Below are 19,278 nucleotides of genomic sequence, written 5' to 3'. Positions count from 1 at the left end.
TTACAGTGGGACTCTTTCTCAGAATGTTTTAAATGGCTGATTCAGGCAGGAGGAAAGTGTGGTTTACACACACACACACACACCCCCCCCCCAAGTTAATGTAGTAGTAAGATATAAAGAGTTTAAATTCACTTACTCTGGTGAATAAAACACTTTTTTTCAGGCTTAATACCACCCATTTGGAACAGTGAGAGGAAAAAGTATGGGTTTTGATAACGGTAGATCCTACAAAGCCTGGAGGTGTACATGTTCAGCGTTGCTCGCGTTATCTTGCCAAAAATCAGTCCATCTACCTATAGGTCAAACTAATCCTTTGTATAAGGCCTTCAAAACAGCAAAATACTAAAATGTTTTGTTGGGTTGCCTTTAAGGTGTGACAATTCTTACTGTGATTTAGAATCAATATTCGTTAGGTTCAACAGTAGTTACTTCTGTTGATCACGAGACTTAATACAGTTGTCAGGGAGAGGATTGTCTTTTTTTGACAACTATTTAAAATTTCACACTCTTTTTTTTGTGGTGAGATGCTGTGATTTTTGAATGCTGCTCTTAGTAAAACATAGCTCCTGAACATTAAACATTTGATCAATGCTGTTTTTCTATTTCCCTCACCTGCCTCCCCCCCCAAAAAAGGGTACAGTAAGTGTCATATAAGTTCCTCCTGCTACCTTTTATCCTTTATGTTCATCCAGAAATATGCCTGTGGAAGGAGGTAAAGGGAAAACAGAGACTTTTGTCAGGCCATGTAGGGAATGAACTCACTGAGGCACTAAGGCCTGAGCGTATATTGTTAAAGCTGACAAGTGTAGGAAATTGCTTGGAGCCTTCTGAAAAAAACTTTTAAAATTATGTTTTCTAAAGTGGATCTAATACAGTAATGTCTGTTTAGCTTTTAAAGCTGGAGTAATCGGTTTTTTTCCAACTTTCATTTCTAGTGATATTCTAAATTAAATGAACTGGGGTTTTTTTCCTCCCCTAAGCTTTATTGATACAACTGTCTTTTTATCCTTGCTTGCAAATACTTTCAGGCTGTTTGTGGAAGAGTTCTTAGAATTCTGACTGTCTTTAGACTCTTCCCAGATTGCAGTGTTCTGGACTCAAGCACTCCTATAGTGGGGCTGCTGGACGCGAAGATGAGTCGTAAGCTGAGAAAATCATGGTGTCTAATTTCCTGGCTTGGCTTTTAATTAACTAGATGTTGAGCCAAGGATATGGTTGTGATTTGAAGCATGATAACGAATCTTTCGGTTTTTCTTTATAAATGGTTGTTGAAAGGGCATTCAGAGCTGCAGAATTACCTCTTTCTAGACTGACAGGACCTGATCAAAAGTCTTTAGAAAATAATGGGAATCTCTTCTCTGTTAGGTTTCGCTCAGGTCATAAATTGTCCTCTCTTCAGTTCTGGGTAATGAGTGTGTTAGTAATTTTTAAAGAGTCTGTGAAGTTTTTACTAGTATCTTGTACCATACCTTTAGAAACCTAGGATTTGCAAGTCACCTTTAGCAACACAGTTTCCTCATTGCATCCAAACATTGCAATATGTTTGAATGTTTGCTTCTTCAAAGTCACTCTGAAGCTTCATTCTGTTATTCCCACTAATTTGCTTATATCAGTGTGATTAGTCCAGCTTCATCCAAGGGAAATTCGATTTAAAAAAAAAATATACATTAAAGGCTGCTGTTCTTTGGAAGTAGTGGTTTCCAAAGTGTCACTGAGAAGGAAGAGGAAAAATTAGCTGCATGTATAGCATTAGCATAGTATGGAAAAAAGATCATACAACTTATTAAAAGTGACATTGTTAAAATGGAATCTTTTTGTGCCTCTTTCCTCAACTTGAAAGGGGAACTTATATTGTGGCTTCAATGTTTTCTGTGTAACCTTCAGGGTTTTTTCTATGCAAAATCCTGTGGAATGATATTAAAATGGTATTTCAGAATGATCTTGTTTTAAAGGGAATTCAGCAATGTTTAAGTTGCATTATAATAGAGCGGTTGAGCTGTTGTTTAGTAATATTGTTAATTAATCTCCTTCCTTTTCTTCCTTATTTCAGCAGCTGAAGGTTCTAAAATACAAGACAAGAAAGTCACTTCAGGACAAAGCAACACTGGAACTAAACCAGGTACGTCAGCCATTCCACGTGCTTCACATAATAAGGCTGCTTGCTTCAATGGTATGAAAAACAGCTGTCTTCCTAGGAACTTTTAAAACATTTTATGCTTTTATACCTCTGGTACTACTTCAGTCAAAACTGGTATCAGTGACTGTTCACACTTAGTTAGGCTGGAGTCTCTGGTTGTTTGCAAAGAAGCAAAACTGAAAAAAATGTACATTTATTTTAGTACAGTTTAAGAATGAGGGTTGGGAAGTGAGATAAGGCAACAGAAGCCACTATACTTGTATCTATGCTTGCATGAGAATTATCTGCTGTAGCGAAGGATTTATAGCTTTATATAAATACGCTTCTGTTAAGACATTTCTTCACTTATCACAAAGCATACCGTATTCTGTAATATACTCTGTGCCATGGGCAGGTGTTTGTCATTACTTCACCATATGTGATCGGTACATTGTGTGGATTTAATTCACTGTTCACTTACACAATTGAAAGCCTATGTACTAAAATGCGTAATGTAATCCCTGATGCCATGAGTCTGTTACACTTGCATGATTAGACCAAGATCCAGAAAAGCACTTAAATACCTGAGTTCTGCCTGTATTGCAATTCAGGTACCCAAGCTTAAAATATGCAGTTAATAACGATCTTGTATAGATGCCTGAGAAAGCATATGTGCCTGTGTTGCTGAGGACTAGGCACATTGTAAGCACCCCTGTTTCAGCTCCTTGACAGCCTGGCAGCTCAGTGGCTGTTTTGTACTGACAGACTCTTCTGTATCCCCAGACTTGGGTACCTTTTGGCCTACGTCCCCAGAGGGAAGCAATCCCAGTGCTGTCTGTGTTCAGAGCACGCTTCGTGTGCTCTGCCAGGCAGCTCTGGGTCCGGCACAAAGTGCAGCATTCATGGCTGCTCTCAATCAGAAAGGCAATGGGGAAAAAGAGGAGAGAATAAAGATAACATTACCCACTTCCACAGCGAAAACAGAACTCTTGGGGTTGGACAGTGTTCAATGTCCACTTCATCCTGCAGTAGTTTAATTGCAGTTTTCATTTTCAGGAGGGTGTCCTAGCTGCTCCTATATTCTCTTCTATGCTGATGTGTAGAAGGAACGCCAAATTCCTGGGGCAGGAGAGAGGGAGGGCATAGGCATGTGTGTAGGGTTTAGCTCTGCACCAAGCTGGTGAGAATCTGTGTTGAAGACAGAATTCCTGAGAGCTGGTGGTTTGGTTTTTGTTTGTTTGGGGTTTGTTGTTGTTTGTTTTTTTTCCTCTAGACTGCATATGAATTTTGTGTCAAACAGTGTTTTGGTTAAAAACCAAACCAAACAGTTTGCAGCAGGAGTGACAGCTGTCACTATAAACAACGTCGTTATTGTCTGGAAGGTATCTACAGGCTGAACAAATATTAGGAGTCCAAGGCAACTCTGAACATGTGCATTGCAGTGCAAAGGGAGCTAGACAAAGGGAGGAGAGTTTGCGATCCAAGCAATGCATCTTTTCAAATAATGCTCTGGCTTACACTTCTTTTTCCCTGCAGCACCCCTGTGAACTAACATCAAACTGGCTGTTGTTTTCCACTTGATATCCCTTTTAGTTTCTCTAGTACAAGAAATTAGCACCCTAGGAGTCAAGGGCAGAAGGGAAGCAGCCATTTGTGAGAAGAGACTGAGAGGATTATAAATGGAAATAAAGAATAGTAGTAGTCTGACTTTCAAAGTCACACTGAGTGCAGCTGATAGTTGTCTGAGCCACAGAAAGTGGCCATATGTAGTAAGTACATATGACAATTACTAATTTAGCAAAATTACAACCTAATTTCTACAAATGTCAACTGTGTTAAGAGTTCAGTGAGTATTAATTATATAGAAGATTTGAAAAGCTTGCATTTTCCTTTTGTTAATATAATTAGGGACCAAAACTGACAGACATTTCAGTGCTGCATTTCTGCAAAATACTGTTCATGGCTTCTAAGCTCTTTTAAATGAACTAGTAAATTCTTAAAAATAATTTTGAACTAACAGTAAGTATTGCAAGTGTATGAAGAATACTGTTTTCATATGTAGTTTAGAGGCTTAATTTCTGGCAATAGGTACAAAATTAATTTCCCTTTCATAGAACTATGGCTTATTTAATCTCCAAACATCTCTCTCAGGCCTAATATTAAGCATTTGTGTGTTATGGAAGTGCAGTGAAATAGGTTGCTGAGCATGAATTCACACTCATTGACGTCATAACCAGACTGCAACTTCTACAGCAACATGTGCGTCTTCTGGAGTGTTCTCTGTAAGGCTTTGTATATGCCCAGTTATCAATTATTTCTGTAAGAATTGAGAAATTCTTGCAGGATTTGTTGCAAATGACGTGTTTCCCATCTCCTTGTGCAGCAACTTAAAGCTATTGCCTGGTGACAAATATGAGCAAAAGAGAGTACAAAGTACCTTGTGTGTTTGTCCTGGTATTCCTACTGAATAAGAAGAAATGCTAGTCCCCCAGGTATTTGCCTGGCGGGTTGTTAATGAGCAGAGATGTGAGAGAGAAAATGGGGAGCAGGCCCAGTGTGAACTTTCTTGTTTTGCCACAATTTGAAGCTGTTGAAGCAATGTACTGGGGGTGTCAGCAGATCAGCTGGATTCAGAATGCAATTGTTGGAGATTGGGCTTGTAGCCAAACTATGAAGGATTATTTTCAAGGCATTTCAAGGCAAAAAGACATTTTAATTAACAATGTAAGATTTGCACCAGTAACGTATGCTCCAGCTTCTAGCAGAGCAAAGGCAATGCTGATCTGCTACAAAGGTGTTATCCCCATCTTTGTGCCAATATTGATTTAGTTCTTTGTGCTCCCAAATGTATGCAAAATAGCTTGTTACTGAAGACATACTTATGCTCTACATAGCCTGCAACTTAATGTGAATTCTTTAGGATTGTTCTAACATCCTGGGGTGTTGGGAGAGGGGCTGTGTGTGTGTGTATGAACGCTATCAGGTATGTGATATAGAAAAAATAATTGGGTATCTTCAAAAAGAATGGCAGAGGGCAGCTTTAAAAAATTATTTTATTCCTTCCATTGCTTATAATTAGGAATTCTTAAGGGAGGCCTTTTCAGTTTGCCTGTCCATGTAACCCTCCTGCCTCTTTGAAGAATTGCTGCTTCTCCCCGATAGGGAAATCTCTTCTTTCAAGAAAGGGGAAAAAAAACCTGGAAGGAGAATAGTACATTCTGAAAGAAGCAGGATTTGATGTTATTCCCCAGTGTCTCATCATTCTCTGTCAGCTTGACGTTACATTGACTTTGCTGACAGCCCTGGAAGGGAATCCTTGTTTTCCAGGGGAATTCATATTGGGTGTGCATTATTCCACTAGCACTAATTACTCATGCTACAGAAATTCATGTTTTGTGAATCTCTTGTGCCAGCCATGAGAGAGAAGGAATATTATTACCCTTTTGACCTGTGCCTGCATGCTGAAGAGACTGCATGCAAGTCAGCACACTTCTTAACATCAGGCAGATGTTAATCTACGCCATACATTGGACAAATCAATGGTATGGCTAGGTATAGTTTCATAAATGGCAGCACTGTGTGCTATTCAACCAACATTAAAGGTTTGATTTGTAACTGGGTGATGGATTACCTTCTGTCTTTGCTGGTGACTTGTTCACTTGTTGCACCTTTCATTGGGGCTATAATGTTTGAATGTTCTTCTTCCTACCAACGATGCAATGGGTTTTCTCCTTGCGGCTCTTACTTTGCATCACTGTTAATGCCATTAGTAGTTAATGCCATTAATGGCTGTAGTTTCTGACCGTTGTTGAGATTATAGTTTTTTCACTGATGAGCATTCAAGAATAATTAAACTGAAGCTAGTTGTCAGTGAACTCTTTTATCCAAGAAATCCTGTGTCATCCTCATGCAGAAACTTCTGTTAGAGTATGAAATGTGCATTACTGATTTTTTTTTTGTCATATTCAAATAACTATTCAAAATCTGTCTAGCACATCCTCACTTCAGGGATTTAATTTTATAAATGTCTTTAACCTTGTTTTTATGACCCATTGTATTGTTTTGCTAGTAACTTTTTTCATAGGTATGCAGTCTATACACAAATAGGCTGACTTCACGTGTTTTTACAAATTGCTTACTTGTGCATTTGCACTGCGGAGTGAAAAGGATCTGTTGTCTTGTTTTTATGTGCGCTTCTGTGATGACAGTATTCTAGGTAGTTCTTTATCTTAAAACGCTTAAAAACTGAGTTCCCCTCAATACTAAAGTTAATCAGACCATTTCTTTGTACCCAGAAATCTTTTTGATTTTTCTGTGGGGTTTTTTGTTCACTAGTGTTTTTATTCAAAGCAGACTTTTTCAGTACTAGTGAAAAAGCATAAAATGAGCAGCTTTCCAGGTTTAACAGAACAGGCTAAGGATGAGTAGGAAATTAGTTTTGGCAGCATGCTGAGATGAATTGGTAACTTGGATTTTGTTCCCTTTTTGTCTGGAACAGCTCCACTGCTGAGGCTGGAAGTAGGATGCTAGCTGTTTAGCATTTTGTTGTTTTCCAGAGAACTCACTGAGCAAGTGATGTTTTTCCAACCAAGCCTGAATTTTTATAGTCAAGCCTGGGCTCTGACACAGATTTTTCATATTATTCTTAGTCTTATTGCTGTGATCCAAGTGGCCAGTTGCAGATATTTTTAAAGAAATTGTGTAGTTAACTTTCAATCTACAAGGATAGTTGAGGAAACTATCATCTTACTTTACTGGTATACCAGTCCATGCATGTGATGTGCTGTCTTGACATGTTCACCTGAGCTTTTAACACATGTGCACGCAAACATCCGTGGAGATCAGTATCATGCTATCTTCAGAAGCTCAACCAGAACTGCTACAGTGTTTTGATCCAACCTGTTTTGCTTGAGTTCTGAGCTTCTTCAGTCTTGTGAAATAGGGCTTATTGGGTTTTTTGAGGCAACACTGATGGGAAGAGGATGCTGCATTATAATAGAATTTCCTGTGGATGCATTTTGGAGAGAGGTTATGGAATAATAGACAGTATTTTGTCAGAATGCTCTCAAGCAATTGACTTGTTACAGGCTTGCAAACAAAGCTTCTTGGGTTTTCACAGGCAGTGGTCTTCCTTGGAATTCAGAGTTACAACTTAGTCCATTCTTTGGGAGAGTTTTACATCTTGATAGTTAGAATACATTTGTATTTTTTTAATTGTTCCATCTTTTTTTCATAAGATGGATTTCTGGAAATGTGATCTGTTTTGGAAGTAGAATAAAGAGAGTTGTTTAACGGTCATTCCCCTAAAAGCTTGTTTATGGTACTATTTGATTTCATGCTACATGCCTAATATTTTCCCCCTCCCTCCATTTACAGATCATCCAACAATACTAAAGGTTGATGACAGGCAACGGCTTGCTAGAGAACGGAGAGAAGAGCGAGAAAAACAGCTAGGTAAGGCGTACTCTATATTGGTTTGGTTTTTTTATTGTTTGGCTTTTTTTAATGGACTATCATCCGTATGCAATATTTTTGCCAGTTTGCTTTTAGCAGCATTCAGCAAACTGATTGTGCTAGGTATGCAATAATGTCACTTTAGATATGCTATTACATCTTTAAAGTAGATCTTCTATTTCATGCACATCTTGGGATTAATCATTGCTATACCTGTCACATACCTATTACTTACCTTTGTGAATCTGAATGAAAAATGGGCTGATTTCTCAAATCATGCAAGGAAGCTTCACTGATGTAAATGGAATTTTCAAGTTTTAGAATTTTTTTACCAATTAAGATTAGACATCTTAATATGTTGAATGCATCCTTTATTGCCTTAAAATAGAATTGCAGAATATGTTGCCAGTGTATGGTTTGAATTTTTCTATGTAAACGTGGATTTTTGTCAGGTAAAACCTTTAGTAGATGTGCTCAATATCTTATAAAATATCACCTATGCATGAGCATGCATAAAACTATTCAGGTGAATAGGGAAGGTGAAGGTTACTTAACAAGTGGCTAGTGATGGGCAGTATACTGAGTGTGGTGGTGGGAGAATTATGGTTATGTGAAGCCAAATTGAGGGCTTTCTGAAAACTATTTGTTTGGCTGCCACAACATTCTGTGGCAGTTGGGAAGCTGGGGAACACAAGTATTTCCTCTTACTTTTTACATGTTCACCCTGATTTCTTTGGATGCTGCATTGTTCTTATGGCTTGAGAAACAGGAGTTCTTTATTTCCATTTTCTAGCTTCTGTAAGTTTATAGAACTATATCATAACTCCAGCCAGAGTTATGCTGCTTTTTCTAACCTGGAGAGCCATGATTTATTATTGCCATCTAGGTCTTAATAGCATTAATATCCTTCCTTCTTTACAGCACTATATAACATTATACTAGCCATGCATGAATCACTAGGGTTGTTTTGGAGGGGAAAAAGAAAGCTTTGGTTTTGACTTGCTCAAGGGGATAACGTGACAGGATGTTTGCCAGTCCCTAAAAAGCTGCTCCTGGAGTTGAGGTTGATGGTACGCATAGGCTTAATTTCTTCAGGTTCTAGAGCAAATGGAGGTTACTGGCCCATTTTAATTGACTTGTCATAGATGACACTTCCATGTCTTGAATTTGTTCTTTTTTCAGGTTCAGTCCTTGTGTAGTAACAATGCTGTATTCAAGTGCAGAGAGAGATGCTTTCCTGAAGTTTTCCTGAACTCTGATTTTTGTAGCTGTTGATAAATTAATATCTGTTACTGGAAGGACATGAGTCCTGTTGAGAAATGTGTCATTTTGTGTGACATATTTTAAAAGCAACATCAAACCGTAGGGTTTTTTAAGTTGACATGGAATCCTTCATTCTAAATGGGAGAGTTCTGCATGTCCTCATGATGTATGAGTGTATTGTATGTTCTTGCATGAAGAATTATTTTGAACTAACAAGAAAATTGAAAGTCGCATTGTACTTTCACCTGTGTATTTGTCTTCTAACATTATGATTGAGGAGCTGTCTTTTGAGATTTGTGTTCCAGTACAGCAAAGCAATGATTTTTACAATGGCATGCAAGCTTCACTTTTTTTTTAGTGCAGAACCTAGATAATCAGTCACTCATGTCATGTGAACCATAGCAAAGAAATGCCAAAGCTGTCTATCTTATACATCAAGTTGTATAATGTTGTTACATAAATGTGTCTTGCTGAAAATTAGAGTTGGATTTTGTTAATACTGGGACATCAGCCATGCAACAGTAAAGCAACTGAAGGAAGGAATTTTTTTTTATAGAATTAAGGTGGATTTAAACTTAATTCCTCTCCTTTTGATTCAGGGGATCTGTCAAGTTTAGCAAAGGCTTCTTTTTAAGCAGAAGTTGAGAATTTCAGTCATACCTCAAGAGAAATTATTCTCTGATGCCAAAAAAAAGACAGTGTTCAATTCTGTAAGTGTAGACCTGGTAGTAATCTAACAATTTAGTTTTGTACTTTCAGCAACTTGAACAGCAGGAGGTCACATTATCTTTTCATGAAAATTAAGTTGTTCAGCCCTTCTGTTGAGATCATGTGGAGTACCAGTTTAATAGTGATTATGCTTCTTTATTGGGCAATATTCTGATGTTACAGAAGGGTAGATTTGAGACCTATTTTTTCCCCCTTTTTGTTTACTCTCAAGCTTTAATTTTTTTCAAGTTCCGCTGTGCTGTGATAGATGTGGCTTTCACTGTGGTATAATGGGTCAGTATGTGCTCTGCACTCTTGGGATTTGCTTGCACCTGGCAGTGGTATTTTGGCAGTCTTATTTTACTTACTCTTGGGTGTCTACCTCTTCTCTTTTTAATGAGAGTTTAGGGAGTAGAAAAGATGAGTGCTGTCACTTTTGTTGTCTGGATAGATATAGCATATGTGTGGTGGGACTATTGGTATCTGCTGTTTCTTGAGCATCACGTTATGCTACCTAATTGTAAAGAACAAAAAGGCTTCTACAAAAATGCCCCTTTCACTTTAGTATATTCATGTCTAATTTTGGAACTTTCTTTAAAAACGTAGAAGGCACACAGGGACATGTATGCTATTTCAGCTAATCACCCCATCAAGAAGGAAGGGGTTTTTAGTTCCTTCACTGTAGGAAAGGCATTGCTTTTGACATGCCATCCTAACACTTCTGAAAGATGAATTCTTTGGCTTTTTTCTGTGCAACTCATGTTTTCCATGACTAGTAAGTGGTATCGATTTTTGGATTTTTAGCTTTATTCTCATAGACTTTCCTTTTCATGTGGGCAGAAATAAAGAAATTGCTTAGCAGCCCTGCTTCAAGTTTTCTATTCCCCTGACCATTTGGTAATGTGTGTATTACTTGTTGACGTGTGCATTCAGACCTTTTAAAGGATTATTAAGGTAATCTTTACTTGATTTTATAAATAATGCTTCCAGTGTGTCACTTGTTCTTTAGTAATCATGTTTTCATTTTGTGCTGTTTCTGCTAGCACTCTTTACCACAGTGCCTATGTGTGAAGTTAGCATCTATCCTTTAAAATACGAATATCGGATGTCTCCGTGTGAGACCGACTCTTGGGTCGTGCAAGAGAGGCGGTGGTAGGGGAGGGTGATAGCTGTCAAATGGGGCTGTTCTTAGAGGACAGAATGAAGGGAGCTGTCATACTTCTGGCTCCAGCTCAGCAGTATGGTTCCTTCTTCACATGCATCAGGCTGACCGGCTTGCTTTGGCACTGGAGGCTGTGAGAGACACATCAGAACTGAGTTGTTTGTGAAGGCAAACATGGCAGATGGCCTGATCAAACTGGAAAAGTTTAGTAAAAGCTACTGCTTTTTCAGTAGGGGGGCTTCACCCTTAACTGCCATATTTCTTGTATCTGTACTAGGATATTAAACAGTGCTGAAGAGCATTCCCTAGTGCAGAAACTCAATTGTTCTTGCTATTAAACTGTTATGATGGATCCTGGAAGGGTTTTGGCTCCAGCCAACTAGCTGTCTCCTCGCTGATTCCCAGACAAGGTTTGGGAATTGGCAGGGGAGGCCCATGGACTTTTCCTCATGTGTTGATTGAGTACTGTCACCATTTTGGAGGGTAGAAGTTTAGTAGTACAGGTGACAGTTGTTCTATACCAGTTGGTCTTTGGGCACATTCCATTTATTAGCGTAGACCTGGTTCTCCATAACTGGAAAGAAAAATCAAAATGTGTTTTTCAACAGGGAAAGCTACTGGGATTTTAAAATGGGTTTCATTCTGATAGCCTTAGACAGTGGCCTCGCAAGGAGGAGGAGTTAGGGTTTTCTTATTTTTACTTTGCAGTATCTCAGTCCCTCATTCTTGAGAAAACTATTTTGTCTTAGACCTGTGCATGTTTTAGCTACGCTAATCCTGCTTGAAGGCTGACCTTTTTTATCACAATTATGATCCTGACAAGGACACATGGCTCGTTTAGTTTCTGGCTTTGGGAACAAAAGACAGTAATCCTGCCATCTGATTTAACTCTTCATTTCAGGAAATGTGTTATTAATCTTAGTTTTTAGAATATGTCCAAATTTTAGGTTGGCTAAATCCATTAAATTCTTAATACTTACAATGCATAAGCATTAAAGTAATATTTTAAAGATCACATTATGATATGTATTCCTCTCCCATTTGGAAGTGATCATAGGGAAAATATCACATTAATAAAAATTACAATTTTTTTTCTGTCTGTGAATTCTTTCTGGCTTATTCTCTTCTCTGGTAGTTGGGGACTGAACTTTATCCAACATTTCCACAGTCAGAAGCCCCACAGAAACTAGGAATCAGTGACCCTAGCGTATGAATCATTTTGTGATGCCCTCAGAGGACTTAAGTGTCAGAAGGGTTTATAAGACATGAAAACAATTTTTAAGGAAGTTTAGTTTAAAAATGTCTGCGCTGAACGTCCCTCAGAGCATGGTTACTGGGGTAAGGTTGGCTTAGAGAATCTAACATTAACTTCAGCTTTAATTAAGCTCTTGAAGTTCACCTTTTAATTCATTCAGTCAGCCATTTCTGTGGCCTGATGGAACATCCGCATTTTTAGGTACGGTTAAAGCATCACTGATGCATTTTTCTGCTAATGCAGCAAGGAGGCGATCACAGCCTCAGACAGTGCGGAGCTGGCAGTGAGGAAAGGTGAAACAGCGGGCAGAGGAGAAAGCTTCTCTGAGGTCAGTGCTGTAAAGTCAGAAAAGATAAAGGCTGGAAAGATTGACAAAGACTATAAGATCTTTACTCAGGTAAGCTGTCCATCCAAGATGGATGCAAAAGGCAGACTCAGGAAGGGCGGTGCTAGACTGATCTGCCTTTACATAGGCGGTAAACCAGAAGAAAAAGGACTAAAGTGAAGAGACAGCAGAAGGGACAGCAAAAGAGGAGCTGGAGGGACTTCCCCTTGCTTCACATGGATAAAGGGAAAATCAAGGCTTTGACATTTAATGCATGTTCCCCCTTCCCTCACAGCCTAAAACCGCTGCAAAGAATGGCTCTCTGTCTGTGTGCGTAACTGGGGAAGGAAACTACAAAATGATTTCCACAAAAGAAACGTGCATGGTTTGCAGTTAACATCTCCCACATTGAATTAGTTAATTCTAGTGTAAAATTGATTGGTGTCAAGTCTTATGTGTCTCTTAATATTGGAATGTTTCTTCATTGATTGACCTTGTTTTCTTTTGCTCTGTTCTTCACTTCAGAGGTGCCAGAAATACAGCGTTAATTACGTTGCTTTGTAACCTAATCCAGCATTACTAGTTTGCAAACAAGCAGAAGGTATTAACAGCATGGCCAGGGCTCAATTTCTAAATCTTGTTTTTATGTTCTGATTTTGTGTCCTTGTATCATGTGACTGTGTTCAAATGTATAGATTGTACTAAGCAATGAGCTAGAACAAGGATCAGATTGTGACTTTTCTTTGTATTTTCCAGCTTTAATATAAATGTTCCTATGCCATTTAAGGTTTCAGCATACAGGTACTATTTGAACGATGACCAAGCTTTCTTTGAATGATTTTCATGCTGTCAGACAATGTGTGTTATTACAAGGGAGAGAAGTATCATGAAGTTGTTAAGGCTCAGCCCCAAGAAAAAACCTTTTTGTTGGACCGTACCCGTACTGGAGCCCAGCATTGGCTCAGCACTGGGCATAGCTCTTGGCATAGCTTCTGGAGGTGCTGTCATAAAAGTGGGTGTTTTTCCCTTCCACATCCTGCAAATTGGCTGTTCTTCCAAGCTATTTGGACCTTTTAGAAATACCTTCTGTTTCCTGTAGTCTTATCTGCTGATTCCTTCTATCAGCAAGGCATTTAATGTATGTGTCTCTATGAAACACGGTTTGCTGTGCTTCTAGAAGCACACCTATGTATTCAGAATAGGGCTTAATATCCCTAACTTTTACTCTGGAGTAGGCTTTTTTAACCCTTGAGTAAACTTCAATTTTTATTCTAGACTACGATTTGTTAATTTCTGTCTGGGGTAGCAGGAAAAAAAGTTTCTGCAAATTCACAAATGGGGACATGAGAATGAAATAAAAAGATGTTATTTTAAACTTTTTTTTTTCTGAAGATATAATCACATATCTAAGGACACTAACTTATGTCACTGTATATACCTACCTTGTAGATGGCAAAAACTGAACCCTTAAGTTCATGCAAGAATGTCTGTAGTGCATACAGGAAGCAGTGAAAACAAAGGAGTTATTCTTCTTTCATTCTCTAATAGGAGAAATGTAATTAAAATTTAAAAGCAGGAAAGATTATTTCCCTATCTGTGGAAAAAGTTAAATTCATGAAAATAGTTGTTATGCTGTTTATCAGAAAACAGATGTATCATAAATCATGCTTTTATGTACTAGTTAAAATACTTGGTCCAAGCATAAAATTAGTAGCTTCCTCATGTTAACAGATGGGTGTATATTTTCTGCTGCCTTTTGCCTGTGAATTAAAGGTGATGGAAAGACATAACTTTATATTTGTTTGAAAACAGATCTATTTCTCTTGTTATTATTTATTCCAGCCTAACGCTTCCATTTGCCTTGGCAATCCATCACTAATGTGTGTTTCTGTTACTGAGCTGTCTTTCCTTATCAAAAAGTATGATTTTATCATCCCTTCTCTGAGGAGCAGAAAGTTGAAGGTTAGTGTTCTATCCAGAGGTTAAGCATTCTGATTGTCTTCCCAGGAGTGAGAATGTATGTGAAAGTTAACTCTTTTACATACTGAAACATAAAAAGGTTTTCAGCCTTTCTCTTCCTGAATTTAATCTTGAAAGTACTATTTTCATTACTTTTTCTAAACAACATGACAGGCTGAAGCCTATGGAAATTGCTGCAAAGAATGCTCCAAGAAGGTCTAACCATTTACATTAATGACAGAAAGAGCAGACAATCTCCATGTCTTTTATAGGCAAATTAATATTCCAGTGACATCAGTTAAGAAAGTTTTTGTTTGTTTGTTTTTTCTTTTTGCTTTTCTTAATTTCTTGTATCCTTCAGGAAGTGCTTTACTTTCAGTAGAAAACCAAAGAGCCTTTTCATGCTGGGTTGCTATTGCAAGCAGATTCCAGGCACAAAAGATCCAGGTGCTCTCAGGATCTGTGGAAGTCTTTTGGGCTCACAGCAGTGGCTTGTCTTGATACGATCATTAGAGTACGTGTGTAAGTGACTAGTGAGTAAAAGCCAGCATGCTGCAGCTAGATGGACTTCCATGACATTTATGTGCTACTAAGCTCCTTAGGTGCTCTTAGCTTTTTCAAAGAGAATGGATGTTTCAAAACTTCTGCAAAATGATTTGGTTGAAGTCCAGTTTTGAACTACATTGTTTGGGTTACTTAGTGTGTTCAGGGCCTATAAAACAGCGTCTGTGAACTATTTTTTATTTTTTACTTCACTTGTATACCACCATGGTGACAGGATGCTGTCACCATGTCTAATGCTTTAACTAGAGCATTTGCTATGTGAAGGTGGGTCTAACTTAGATTGCAAACATATGATGTTGCATAAGGGAATAATCTAGTTCCACTCTTGAATGGTTAGCTAGGGAAGCTAAAGCTTATAACAAAGATCAAATTATGCAAATTTTGCATGCAATAAATGAAATTAACTCCAGATTTCCTTTTAAGAGGAGGATAGGGAATGATTCTTCCCCTCCCCCTCCCCCCCCCCCCCCAATCCATTTCTGTGACATCTACAGATAGACAAATAATAAAGATTGGAAATTAAGACTAAATGTTATAGTTTGTGCATGTTAGAATAAAATAAGTCCATAAAATCATACACCTTTTTAAAGTTAAAGTATTACAAGCTCTGCATCTATATGTATCTGTGTAATGCTGTCCTCAGAACTGAAACAAACCATCTAAACGTTTCTGTATCGGAAATGAAATATAACAGTAGACTCAAGAAACAATTCTGAAAATGAAAACTAGCAGGAGAAGCCTCACAGGAAGTAATTATACAGAAAGAACAGAAGGAGAGAGTTATACCATATCCTCCAGGAATGGTATTTAACAGTAATTTAACATTACTGCAGTCTAGCACTAATGAACAATTATTTAAGGAAAAAGAAGATAAAAACCTAGTGTTGAAATGGGGAAAAGTATTAAAAGTATTGTGTTGTTCATAGTGTATTATTAGTTACGTTCTGTTCAAATTTTGGTTTTATGAAGTAAAATATTTTACCTGTTCAGGCCCATAAACTCAAGCTGTGAGTGTCTCTTTCCTTCCTTTTGTGTCCTCATGAGTAATAGGCATGATTTCCCAGACTCACTGTGCCTTTTGTGAAACTTCTGTCTTCAGACAGATGTCCAGTATATAGTAATTGGTTCTGTTGATGGAGGAGAAAGAATTAATTTTTGGAGAAAACATATCTGAAGCTAGGAGTATGACTTGTCAGAGAAACAGGAATGTGATATTGCTCAAAACAGAACTGCAGAGGTCTTTAAAGATGAGACAAAGACTTTTGGATTTAATACGTGTGGAATTAGGCAACAACTGAGAGCTTGGGGCAGAGGCTTTCATAAATCTGTGAAATACAGAAAAGCCATATTCTGTAACCTTCCTCTTAGGTGTAGGTTGGGTTTGAGTTAGTCTGGTGTCAACAAGGTAAAATCAGCTTCTTTGCATGTATTGCATTGACCTGCTGTCGAATTTAGCAAACTATTGAGTGCTGTCTTGCTTCAGGAGAGCTCAGGCAGGCAGTGCTGCACTGCCCAGCGGTCCCATTTCTGCCCTAAGGCTTCCTCTGGTTTCAGAACCCCCTAAACCCACTTGGAAGCATGTCTGCTCACCCATCTGCCCGGACTGACTGATCTTCACCAGGACCAGCTGCAGCTAAGAGTGTTGGAAGAAAAAAAGGCATGGAAGCAACCTGGTTCTAACCAGATTGTTTCCTTGATCCGACTCATCTCAGTCCCGTGAGCAACGTTGCCAGCACGGGGAGGAAGAGTACAAACTCAGAGCCTAGAGGAGGGCAAATGCTGCTCCTCTTGGTGGCAGCCAGCATTTTGGTTAAAATGGTCATGAAACCTTGCTAAAACAGATAAAAGTTAATAGAATTTTAAAATGTGTGTGCTTCAAATAGGGAGATCTGAAGCAGTCCTATCCTGTAATAGTAAGTGTTAACTTTCTCTGAAACTTTCATCAAAGATTCAGGAGAAAGAAGGGAGTTAACATGAAATGTTTGCAGTGCAGAATTCAGAGATTAATGGTACTCTCTGTTCTTTTTCCCTTTAAGTGTAAGCACTTTAGAAATTTCTTTTGCCAGTTTTTAGATGGTATTAAAGATAAGTATTTTTTCTTTTTTTGAAAAAGTAGTTGGTGAAATTAACTGGGTTGCTGCTTTCATAGAATGTTATCCTCATTTGCATTTATATTTGAAACAATGTAAATGCACGTAGAGTAAGTGGAAAGAAAGTACAGTTCACTGATGTGGCTGCTTATTCTTAGGCTGACCCTATTCTGCAATCTAGCTGTGCAGAAGCTAATAGGAAGAACAAGCTTTTGCAAAAATCACTGCCTTTCTGGTGACAGGCTGACAGTGGTACTGCCCAAGGCATTGGTTAGCAACGTTGGACTGTTAAGCAGAAGGCAAAGACAAAAAGAGGGGACGGTACCTCAGAGCTGACATGTCTTACACTTCAGTTGGTCAGGATGTAACCCAAATTCTTGGAAAAGGTGGGCTCAGTCTTCTCTGGACCTGAGCAATAGAACAGCATCATGAGGGGCCATAAAGTCCCAGGAGAAGGGTAGGCCATAGCAAGAGCCATCTCTCTGTCCATCCATTCTCTTGGTGAGCTATTGGCTCCCAAGAAGGTGCAGCAGATGCATGTTTCTGGTTTGCAAATTAGTCTTGCATTTGGAATACCAATTTTGGCTCTATTTTGTTATGTTGTAAGGCTTCAATATAGAAGAAGGAGCCTTTGCAGATTTCAGTTGGCCTGGAAGCTCTGGTGGCTCTTGCATTAGTATTTTACTTTTGTAGGTGTCGCTTCTCACACCTGTTATTAATAATTATCTAAGCAACTGTACTATTCCTTGTTGTTGTAATTATTCTAGCTACGATTGTGAAATTTCCTGCAAACATCTTGCTGAACTTTCACTCATCTTGCCAAGAGTGTGTCTTATGGTTGCTTGTAGCTGCTGAAAAAAACACCTCTCTGCTAGTTTGTATAGCACAGCAAAGCTAAACACGCTGTCTGCTTTTCTCAGCAAAGTATTTGACATCTGAGTTTTCATCATGGTTTTCTTAAGGGAGATACTTTACATATGAACTGGTCTGCTCAGGGTAGAGATTTTTTGTGAGACTCCGTATGCAAGTATATAAGGTTTAGAGTGCAATCAAAGTTCTTTATTAGGTGAGGTGGGATTTGCTTGAGTAAGCAGAAAAGTACTGAAGAGCAGTTTGATGAAGATGAGTCCTAGTATTATAAGAAGTGATTGCAATGTCTGCTCTGAACACCTAGAAGTATTGGGGTTTTTTGGTTTTGATATGTGGTTGTGTCAACACAAATATCTCTGCTAATTGAAGGCTGGAGTTGCTGTTCTAGAGTATGTGATTATAACAATAGGCTCTCTCTTCTTTTTTTTTTTTTCCTTTATTTTTTTTCTTTTTCTTTTTTCCCCCAGATTGAATTTAAAAAACACTGTCTCAGACTTGGGTAGAGAACTTCCTTACATTGCTGGCCTTGGAAATTGAAAGTCTTTTTGACACTTTGCTATCCTGGTTCCCTGTTGCTGCTGTGTTATCAATGAGCTCTTTCTGTGTATGGTTTTCTAATGTGGTTCTCGGGGATGTTTGTCTCGTGACCTTCGCGTGCATCTCTTCCTGCACTCCCATCTGTCAGCTCATGAAGATCCAGAGGTATCAAGTGTCTGGGATTTTTTAAAAAGCAAGTAACAGGTTTTTTTTAGAACAGAAAAATTTCTGGGACCTGAAGCTTTTAAGACAGCAATGGGGAGAGGTCCAGAGTATCATATGTAGATGGTTTCATGTGGACCAAAATTTGAGCCCGTGTTCCAGATAATACCTTCATGAAAATTCAGACCCTGATGGGGCGCAAAATTTGTCTCGTGTAGTTCTTCTTGATTAGCATCTCTGAAACACGTTGTTCAGAGCTCTGCAGCAGTGGAGTTATATGACAGATTAAAGTTCACCTTTAGACTGACTTCTTTCGTGGGTAACTTGTTTCCTTCTAGTCAGCTGTTGGTATGGCTAACAGTGCAGGTGCTAGAATTATCATCCCAGCCACTTCTATCATAAGAGATCTGTATTGATCAGTAAAGTTATATAGTGGTGATAGTTTTCTCTTTCTTTTTACAGCAAGAGATACAGAGAATTATTGTGGTTTGTACAACAAAAGTGTGTTCACATATATCCGACTTAAGTATTTAGGTATTTTAAACTAACAAAAAATCCTTTCTTCCACATAGAAACTATATGCTCAAATAATTTAACTATTTCTGGTGGTAATTCATAGTAAGTAAATTGAGATGAAATTAAATTGATGTGTGACCAGGGTACACAACATTTTAATACATGAGGAAAGATTAGGATATTCTGTATGTCTTTTTAAGAAAATGAGTTCAAAAGTTTTTCCATTTAGCTTGGTTATTCAAATTGTATTAAAGACTTCATCACATATAGCATGTTAATACTTTTTATTTCTGATTT

General features: G+C 38.2%; 1 protein-coding gene across 1 annotated transcript in view; it reads left to right on the top strand.

Annotated features, from left to right (window-relative positions):
- MAP7 (microtubule associated protein 7) overlaps window positions 1-19,278 on the top strand; it is a 108,387-nt gene that overhangs the window by 51,518 nt on the left and 37,591 nt on the right. The window contains exons 2-3 of the mRNA XM_075498809.1: window positions 2,051-2,119; window positions 7,493-7,570. Coding sequence (XP_075354924.1) covers window positions 2,051-2,119; window positions 7,493-7,570 — 147 coding nt within the window. The remainder of the gene's footprint in view (window positions 1-2,050; window positions 2,120-7,492; window positions 7,571-19,278) is intronic.

This window comes from Mycteria americana, chromosome 3 (assembly GCF_035582795.1).
Source record: "Mycteria americana isolate JAX WOST 10 ecotype Jacksonville Zoo and Gardens chromosome 3, USCA_MyAme_1.0, whole genome shotgun sequence".
Lineage (NCBI taxonomy): Eukaryota > Metazoa > Chordata > Aves > Ciconiiformes > Ciconiidae > Mycteria > Mycteria americana.
The sequence above is the reverse complement of the archived record's forward strand: the minus strand, read 5'-3'. Positions and strand labels throughout refer to the sequence as shown.